Source organism: Garra rufa, chromosome 9 (genome assembly GCF_049309525.1).
Source record: "Garra rufa chromosome 9, GarRuf1.0, whole genome shotgun sequence".
In the NCBI taxonomy this organism is placed as follows: domain Eukaryota; kingdom Metazoa; phylum Chordata; class Actinopteri; order Cypriniformes; family Cyprinidae; genus Garra; species Garra rufa.
The window spans coordinates 3,251,015-3,262,117 of record NC_133369.1 but is presented as its reverse complement, the minus strand read 5'-3'; the positions used below and the strand labels follow the sequence as shown (position 1 = coordinate 3,262,117).

The 11,103-nt window shown below is 27.5% G+C and overlaps 1 protein-coding gene across 1 annotated transcript in view; it reads left to right on the top strand.

Annotated features, from left to right (window-relative positions):
• LOC141342476 (mannosyl-oligosaccharide 1,2-alpha-mannosidase IA) overlaps positions 1-11,103 on the top strand; it is a 308,562-nt gene that overhangs the window by 293,315 nt on the left and 4,144 nt on the right. Inside the window, exons 9-11 of the mRNA XM_073846931.1 lie at positions 845-1,064; positions 6,324-6,496; positions 9,465-9,580. Of these exons, the coding sequence (XP_073703032.1) occupies positions 845-1,064; positions 6,324-6,496; positions 9,465-9,580 (509 nt within the window). The remainder of the gene's footprint in view (positions 1-844; positions 1,065-6,323; positions 6,497-9,464; positions 9,581-11,103) is intronic.

Genomic DNA, 11,103 nt, shown 5'->3' with positions numbered 1-11,103 from the left:
AGTTTAGTGAGTAAGTAAAATGGACTCCTTCAAAATATATTTTACAAGAAAATACTATTTCTGTTTTCTTCAAAGTTTTTATTTTATAAAGGCTATTACAAATTATTTTTAAATATAAATATAAATATTACACACATTTTAATTTATTATTATAATTTAAATATTATATATAAAATATATATATATATATATATATATATATATATATATATATATCAAGATCAAGATCAAGATAAGCTTTAGCTTTATTGTCCCGAAGGAAATATATATATATATATGAAGATTTATTATAATTATACAATAAATGAACTAAAATTAAACCTATACAGAAGTATTAAAATACTAATAAAATGTCAAAAACACATTAAAATGTCAAAAAAATTAAAGTAAATTGAAAAAATAAAAATAAAAGCTAATTTATTAATAAAAAGTATAAATAATATAACAATAATAATAATATAAATAATGTTAAATGGATGGTTTTGCAGTTTAGTGAGTAAGTAAAATGGACTCCTTCAAAATATATTTTACAAGAAAATACTATTTCTGTTTTCTTCAGTGTTTTTATTTTATAAATTTATCTATTACAAATTATTTTAAAATACAAATATTATACGAAAAACTTAAAAGAAAACTTACAGCTAACAAATTTAACAAACAATAAAGCTATATAAAAGTATAAAAAATATATATAAAAATGACAAAAACAACTTAAAATAAATAAGGCAGCAGCTATTTGCATTAAGTGAAAATAGCATATTTTTTGGCGAGAGATGCTATTTATGCTTATATTTACCAGAGTGTTTTTTCTTTCTTTTTTTCTTTTTTTGCTGTGTGTTTGCAGGCCATTGAGACGAACCTGGTTCAGAAGTCTCCAGCAGGACTGACGTATGTGGCCGAGTGGCGAGGAGGAATCCTGGATCATAAGATGGGGCATCTGGCCTGTTTCTCCGGCGGGATGATCGGCATCGGCGCTGACGACGGGCCGGCGGGACAGAGGCAGCATTACCTGGATCTGGCAGCTGAAATCACTCACACCTGCCACGAGTCCTACAGCCGCTCAGGTCAGGAAAGACACTCTGCTGCACACAATAACACAGCATTGTGACTGTAGTAGAAGCTCATTTAAACTAGAACTGTGCAGCATTACTTCATTTCTGTGGTTAGTGACTCTATAAAATGTAGAAAGTGCAGCAAATTGCATGCATTGCATTATTTTAGTTTAAATTTTAGTAACTTTGTTGTTGTTGTTCATTTTTTTGTTGTTTTAAAGAAAATTCTTTTTAGTTTTATTTTAGTAAAATTTAGTTTATTTAATGAAAATTAGAATTTAATGAAAATTAGAATTATTAATGAAAATTAGAATTATTAATTTGAATAATTATTTTTTTGTCCATTTATATTTACTATTTTTGTTTGTTTAGGTTTCAGAATGTATGATGTATTTGTAACATTTTTATTTTTATTTTATTTTTGAAAAATATATATTTTTTATTTTAGTAATTTGTATTTTTTTAATATAGATATCTGTATTATATATTACTTTAACTAAAGTTTAAATGTTGCATTAAAATAAAATACTTTTATTTATAACTATTTCATTTAATTTTGTCAATTTACTTTTTATTTTTTTTATTTCTATTATACATTTATTATTATTTATTGCTTGTTTGTTTAAAAAGTTTGTATCAAAATATATTTTAAAATATACTTGTATTTCCATTTTAGTTTTAGTAACTTTAGTACTTTAACTGAAAGTACTTAAAGCAAAAATGTTGCATTGAAATAAAATAAGTTTTTTTATTTTATTTCAGTTAAAGTTTATTTTATTTAAATATAATATAAATATAATATTAATATTTTTTTCTATTTTAGTCATTTTAGTGTGCCTTTTTGCTTGTTTTTAAAAATATTAAAATATATTTTAAAATATATTTTTTATTTCCATTTCAGTTTTAGTAACTTTAGTACTTAAAGTAGAAATGTTGCATTGAAATAAAATAAGTTTTTAATTTTATTTCAGTTAAAGTTTTTTTTAATATTTATATTTAATTTTTATTTTTGATTTCTATTTTAGTAATTTCAGTGTCATTTTTATGTATTTTGTTTGTTTGTTTTAACAATATCTTTTGTATTAAAATAAATTTCAAAACTTTAACTTCAGTACTTCAACTAAAAGTACTTAAAGTAGAGATGTTGCATTGAAATAAAATAAGTTTTTATTATATTTATTTAAATATATCTATTTACATTTTATTTTTTATTTCTATTTCAGACGTTTTAGTGTCAGTTTTTGTATTACAATTTATTTGAAAATATATTTTAATTTCCATTTTTAGTTTTAGTAACTTTAGTACTTAAACTAAAAGTACATAAAGTAGAAATGTTGCATTTAAATAAAATAAGTTTTTAACTATTTCAGTTAAAGTTTATTTCAATATTTCGATTTATTTTTAGTTCTATTTTAGTCATTTTAGTGTGCTTGTTTTAAAATATAGTTAACTATATTTTAAAATATATTTTTATTTCCATTTTATTTTTAATTAATCATTTTAGTGTCATTTTTATTTTGCTTTGTTAGTTTGTTTTAAAAATATATTTTTTATTAAAATATACTTTAAAATATATTTAGTTAAAATATATAGTTTTTTAATTTTAGATATTTTTTATTATATCTACTTCTACTTCTATTTTTGTAATTTTAGTTTGTTTTGTATTAAAATATATTTTAAAATATATTTTTATTTCCATATTAGTTTAGTTTAGTACTTTAGTAGAACAAAGTAGAAATTTTGCAGTTTATTTTGTTTTAACAATTTTAACACTGCTTTATATATTTATTTATATTTTGTGTGTGTGTATATGTATATATATATATATATATATATATATATATATATATATATATATATATATAACAGACACATGGATTAGATGAAAAGCGTGAAAAATGTGAAAATTACAAATGCTGCATTGATTACTAACTGAAATTTATCTTTAATTTTAAAAATGAATTAAAGATATATCGAGATAGTGGTTGCAGTTTAGTTGACATTAAGTGATTTGACTGTGATAAAACAGCTCCTGTGATCAGAGAAAAAAGCGTCGAGCATCAGCTTCCCCAGAAACATCCCTTTGTCTTTATCTTTCTCCTCATGCTTCCAACGCGTCTGTGTTTCTGAAAATCCAATCTGCTGGTGCTCAGATAGAGGAAGGCCATTACTCTGCTGGATAATCACAGCCTCAAACTGTTGCTTTCTCAGACATCAGAAGCAAACAGATGAGATGAAGTGTAACCTGCTTCAGATCAGAAATAGCTCAGATCGGGCTGCTCTTCACAGCGCTCTCATCAGGAGATGCCAAACGCTACAGAATTAGGCATTTGATCTCATCGCCACACACTATTTCTGACCTCTACGTCTCTTTTAAAATAAAATCCTCTGAGCCGTGTTCAGTCCCGCTGCCGCAGGGGATGAACAGTATGTGAAACCTGCTGAGAACATGCCCCGGTCACATTTTACACCATAATTAAACCAGACAAATGGCAAATTATATATAGCATTAAGAAAATGATGCTTGTTTTGGGACCACTATGATTCTTTTGTTTGTTTGTTTGTTTGCTTTTTATATTGGGACATTATTTTATTACATATTTTGTATATACTTTCACCCCCAAATTTTGATTTTGATAATGCAAAATTATTCATGTGAAAAGTTTTTTGTTATTTAAATATTTTAGTATTAGAAAATAATAATAAAAAAAATATATATATATATACACACACACACACACACACACACACACACACACACACAATCAAATTTAACTAAAAACAATAATTCATAAACTTAAATTAAATTTACAATGAAAACCGAAATTATGATATAACCATGAAACTATGAAAATCAGAAATATAATATGAATATTATGAAAATAAATAATTACAATTAATAATAAAATAAATGTAACATGACAACAAAAATAAACTGAATAAAAATGAAAAATGAACTAAAATTTTAATTAATAAAAAAATATTAATAAGAAAACAAATCATTAAAATATGAAATATATGATATATAAATTATTTATATATATATATATATATATATATATATATATATATATATACATACATACATACACACACACACACACACACACATACAAATAATCAAATTTAACAAAAAATGAATGAATAACTTTAAAGAATGTACAATGAAAACAGAAAATATATTATAATTAAAAATAATTAATTAATTAATAATTCACTATGAAAATTAATTAATAGGAAAATAAATATGAAAATGATCATTATAAAAGTAAATAAATTATAATAAATTATATGAAAATAAATAATTTAAAGTAATAATAAAATAAATGTAACATGACAACAAAAAATAAACACAAAAGCATAAAATGAACATCTAAATTATATATATATATATTACAACAATAAAAAAGAAATAAATAAACTTAAAAAATGTACAATGAAAACAGAAACATAAATAAATATAAAATAAATAATGTATTAATAATCAACATAAATATAAAAATATGAATATACAAATAAATAAAATATAATAAATTATATGAAAATGAATTAATAGGAAATAAATAAAATATGGTAAGAAATTGATAGGACAATAAATAAATTAATATGCAAATAAATAATTAAGATTAAAATAAATGTAACATGATGCCAAAGAATAAACATAGAAACATAAAATTAAAAAGAAACTAAAAAGATGAAAATAAAAAATTAACACAAAAATAAATTATTTAATAAGAAAATAAATAATGAAAAATGAATTAATATGAAAACAAATAAAAATGACAAGCTATATATATGTGTGTGTGTGTGTGTGTGTGTGTGTGTGTGTGTGTGTGTGTGTGTGTGTGTGTGTGTGTGTGTGTGTGTGTGTGTGTGTGTGTGTGTGTGTATGTATGTATATATATGGCAATAGCTACACAGTTTAAAATTTATAAAAGTATTTCTAATCATAGTAAAATATAATTATATTTCATTAAATCAAAATATTACAGTATTAGAAAAATAAGAATCTAATGAGAAACACTAATAATATGTTTTATGCAAATGAAAATGTAATGAGAACAATTATTAATATATAAATAATGAAAATAAAGTCAAGAAAATAATCATGCAAAAAAATTGAATGATCCTAAATACTAAATAATTTTCAATGCAATCTTTTTTTTTCCTTTTTTTTTGTAGTTAAATATAATCTATACATGTTTGTATGAAATATATTAAAATCTCGTCTTTTATTTCTATGCATCTGTATGTGAGGCGTTGCACATGCAGTCTACAGTATCTTAAAGCAATGTTTTCTTTCGTTAACATATGCTTTTCATTATAATCCGCCCCATTGCTCCGTGAAGCTCAAAGAAAGCTATTATATTGGACACGTTTGGAGAAACACCATGCCATATATCAACAAGTGTCATATTAATGTTGACAGTAAACGAGTTTCCCTAACCGTAACAAACCGATAATCATCAAAAAACCACCATACTCCACTTTAACACACAGACAGCCGTGGAAAATACTGTTCCAGGCTGAAGTGGCATAATAGTGCTAAAGAGACGGGGGATTGAGACAAAACAAACCGAAATCAGTATGCAAATGAAAATGTTTATTCAGTCGAGAGTTTTTCTCCCGGACCGGGGCTGCTTGTAATTTTAGGTTTAAAGGGCATAATGGGATACATTTGGGTTTGTTATGTTATGTTCTGCTTTGAAAGCATTGTGTTTTCATAAAAGACGGCTGGTGATCATAGTGCGCTCAAAACAAGCACACACGCTGTGTTTATAGCTCAGGTTCCTCCACGCTGTAAAAAAAAACACAAAGCTCAGTCTTTACAGCAGCTGAGCAATCACTAACTAGTGCTTTTCTTGTTCATGTAACCTACGTTTAGTATAAAAGCAGTCCAACTACAAGTGGTTTGAAATGTTTGGTTCATTTGTCATTTTAATTTGGCATTTGCATTTGCTAAAAGTCCTCTGCAAGAGTTCATGGTTGCGGTTGCCAGATGTCATGCTTAAATCCTCCAATCAGAGAAATTCTATGACTTTTAAAATTCTATTATGACTTCATTCCAAAATTATGACATACAACATAATTATGAGATAAAAAGGTGAAATTATGACATACTTGTGAGATAACAATTTAAAAATTTAACATTGCAGTGAAAGACGAGGAATACATTTTTCCGTTAAGAATCAAGTTGCATTGATGAATCATTCACAATAAGACCAAGAACAGTCAGTTTTTATATAAACCTGAATGTTTTTTTGTCAACAGCCACCAAACTGGGTCCGGAGGCGTTCCGCTTTGATGGAGGAGCCGAGGCCACAGCCACCCGCCTGAGCGACCGCTACTACATCCTGAGGCCAGAGGTCATCGAGAGCTACATGTATATGTGGCGTTTGACCCACGACCCCAAATACAGGGAGTGGGGCTGGGAGGCCGTGGAGGTGCGTGACACTTACTGCACGTGCTTATTTTAACATTTAATGTCAATATTTAGGTATAGTTAGATTATTGCTCAACAAATGTGAGTTTTTAAAGGCTATTTTAAAAGTGTGTATTATTATAACCTTAAGTCAGTGTTGCCAAGGAATCGGGTGGGTTTTGTTGTGAAACCTGGCAACCCTGCCCTTAGTGCTGTATTATTTCAACCCTGTCACAGTAAATGTAGGATTCATATTGGCACAAATAGAATAGATATGTGACCCTGGACCACAAAACCAGTCATAAGGTTAAATTTTACAAAACTGAGATGTATATATCATATGAAAGCTCAATAAATAAGCTTTCTATTGATGTATGGTTTGTTAGGATAGGACAATATTTGGCCGAGATACATCTGTTTGAAAATCTGGAATCTGAAGTTCTCCAAATTAAGTTTTTTATAATGCATATTACTAATCAAAAATTACATTTTGATATATTTACAGTAGGAATTTGACAAAAAATCTTCATGGGACATGATCTTTACTTAATATCCTAATGATTTTTGGCATAAAAGAAAAAAACTATAATTTTGACCCATACAATGTATTTTTGGCTATTGCTGCAAATTTACCCCAGCGACTTAAGACTGGTTTTGTGCTCCAGGGTCACATATAGGTAAATAAATAAGATAGATAGATAGATAGATAGATAGATAGATAGATAGATAGATAGATAGATAGATAGATAGATAGATAGATAGATAGATACTGTAGATAGTGTGGATAGTGTTTTCCACGGCTCTTTCTCACATTAGCTGAGGAAAATGAATGCTCGGCTTTGGCTGTTATATTAATCTAGCCGATGTTAAAGTGCTGCGCTCCTCCGACAGACTGACATGTTAATTACTGGCTGCAGGAGGTGGAGGAGAAACACAAATGGATTTGTCAAATACATCTCCAGACCAAACTCACGAGACAATCCTAATTATAGTCTAGGTGTCTACCTTTGTTTGAGGTTAATAGATCATTAATTTGCCATGTCAGCTCTTTTTTATTTTCAGCGCTCAAATTTAGCGGTAAATCTTCTCGCCAACTTTTAAAGGTGACAGAAATAACAGCTCTCCATAAACTGTACAAAAGAAGTCTCTTCTGCTCACCAAAGCTGCATTTATTTGATAAAAATACAGTAAAAATTGTGAAATATTATTATAATTTCAAATAACTGTTTTCGATGTCAATCTATATTACAATGTAATTTATTCCTGTGATCAAAGCTGAATTTTCAGCATCATTACTCCAGTCTTCAGTGTCACATGGTCCTTCAGAAATCATTCTAATATGCTGATTTGCAGCTCAAAAAACATTTCTGATAATTATCAATGTTGAAAACAGTTGTGCTGCCCAGTATTTTTGTAGAAACTGTGATATATTCTATTTTTCAGGATTCTTTGATGAATAGAAAGTTCAAAAGAACAGCATTTATTTGAAATTGAGAATAATTTGTAATATTTTTGCATTGGTAATAGTCCTCCACAGGCATTCATGGTTGCGGTTGCCAGATGTCAAGAGCTTAAATCCTCCAGTCAGAGATTTTCTCTATACATATGAAAGCCCATTTCCACCACCATGTAAAAAAAAAAAAAATCATTCTTTGGTAAGTCATTACTATAACATTTAAAGTCAAAATCATGACATACCACAGCATGATTTTTTCCTTTCATGGTGGAAATGGGCATTCATATGTACAGTTTTTAATACTATATACAATACTGAAAAATCAAGTAACTTTAAAAATCTAAATTATGACAATAAAAATTATGATATCAAAATTTTAATTATGGCATAAAATCATAATTGAGATTAAAAAGTCAAAATTATGAGATTTAAAAAAATTGTATAAACAGTCAATTTTAATTTTTTATCTTATAATCATGACATAGTATGTCATAATTTTGACTTTTAATGTCATATTTTTGTCTTAGTATGTCATAATTTTGACATATTATGTCATAATTACAACTTTTAAATTTGTAATTAAGACTTATCAAAGCTTTTTTTTTTTTGGTGGAAATGGGCCTCCATAGATATATTTTCCAACCATGGCTGCGGTTGCCAGATGTCAAGAGCTTAAATCCTCCAATTCCTTACAAGGTGGAAATAGGCATCCATATTTACAGTTTTTAGTACTATATACAATATTGAAAAATCAAATAACTTTAAAAGTCAAACTTATGACAAAACTTAAAAAAAATGTAATTATGACAAAATCATAATTGAGATTAAAAAGTCGAAATTATGATTTTTAAATTTAAATTGACATAGTCATAATTATGAGATTAAAAAAATATAAAAATATATATAGTATAAAGTATAGTATAAATAGTAAATTTGATCTTTTTATGTTATAATTTACTTTTAAAGTCATATTTTAGTCTTAGTATGTCATAGTTTTGTCATATTAGGTCATTATTACAACTTTTAAAGTCATCATTTCTTTTAATCTCATAATTATGATTTACCAAAGCTTGATTTTTGTCATTTCTAATATGCACATTTCTGATTATTATCATTGTTGAAAACAGTTGTGCTGCTTCATATTGTTTGTGGAAACTGTGATACAATTTATTTTTCAGGATTCTTTGATCATTAGAAAGTTCAAAAGTACAGAATTTATTTAAAATTAAGAATTTATAATATTTTAAATAGCTTTACAGTCTCCATTATGAATTTTCATTAAAATTTTCTGCCAAATGCATAAAAGTAAATATTTAAAAAGTATGAAAGATTATGACTTCTCTCCTCGCGTTTAATAGTCTATTTTATCGTCCTATCATCCTTTATTATTTGCAAAGACTTGAACCACTGATATAAGATTGCTGGTATTGTATAAGGAAGTGTCACATGACCTTATATTGTTTCTTGGCGCATTAAGGTTATTAGCATTATAATTAAATCCTCCAGCTCAAGCTGTTTGCGTTTGTGTTCACAGGCGTTGGAGAAGCATTGTCGCGTAGACGCGGGTTTCTCGGGAATCAGAGACGTGTACGCCTCCACAGTCAGTCACGACAACATGCAGCAGAGCTTCTTCCTGTCCGAGACTCTCAAGTAAGTTCATTATCAACCTTGTGTTCCTGTTCCTGTTCCCACACCTTTCTGAATCAGACATTTGTAGGTTTAATAATTAATAACAGGAGCATTTTACATTAGATGTGGATGAATGCAAATAATGCAGAACTTTAGTAGAAACTAGATAAATTTGACTTTTAATGGTACTTTTAGTTTGGTTTTTTTCCCAAGCCTCCAAAACATCTCACATCTTTTGAGGAATGTTTATTTGTTCATCTCTCAATCATCATTGGATTGCATTGCATTATGTGTTTGGATCATTTCAATCTCATCTTACTGTATTATTGGAACATATGAAGTGTCGATTGATATTTAGATCATTTTACATAAGCATCTGCTGTACTATTGTAAAGATTTCATTGATTTACATTACAAGCATCAGAACTGCATGACTTTTTGGCCATATAAATATCAGCATCTGCACCAAGTTTGGGATTGGAATAAAATAAAATGGTGTTATTTTAGTATGAATAAGAAACTATTAATGTTTTTTATTAATCTTTTTAAAATTATTTTTCATTAATATGTTAACATTTAATTAATTTCAGTTTTATTGGTATTTAATTTTAATTTTAAAGTTTTAGTAAGTTTTTTTTTTTTTTTTTTCTAGAATTGGTCAAAAGTTTACATCCCCCTTTCAGAATCTGCAAAATGTTAATTATTTTACCAAAATAAGAGGGATCATACAAAATGCATGTTATTCTTTATTTAGTACTGACCTGAATAAGATATTTCACAAATAATAATAATAATAATAGTTGATTTTTTTTTAAATTACCCTGTTCAAAAGTTTTCATTTGTTTGATTCATAATACTGTGTTGTTGCCTGAATGATCCACAGCTATGTGTTTTTGTTTAGTGATAGTTGTTCATGAGCCCCTCTTTAATCATGCCTGCTGTTTTTCAGAAAAGTCCTTCAGCTCCCACAAATTCTTTGGTTTTCCAGCATTTTTGTGTATTTGAACCCTTTCCAACAATGACTGTATGATTTTGAGATCCATATTTTCACACTGAGGACAACTGAGAGACTCATTTGCAACTATTACAGAAGGTTCAAACACTCTGATGCTTCAGAAGGAAAAACATGCATTAAGAGCCGGGGGTGAAAACTTTTTGAATTTAAAGATCAGGGTAAATTTAACTTATTTTGTCTTCTGGGAAACATGTAAGTTTCTTCTGTAGCCTCTGACGGGCAGTACTAAATGACAAAATATGATATTTAGGCAAAATAAGACAAATGTGCACATCTCCATTCTGTTCAAAAGTTTACACCCCTAGGTCTTAATGCATTGTGTTTATTTCTGGAGCATCAGTGAGTGTTTGAACCTTCTGTAATAGTTGCATATGAGTCCCTCAGTTGTCCTCAGTGTGAAAAGATGGATCTCAAAATCATAGTCTTTGTTAGAAAGGGTTCAAATAAGATATTTCACCTAAAAGATGTTTACATATAGTCCACAAGAGAAAATAATAGTTGAATTAATAAAAATGACCCCCGTTCAAAA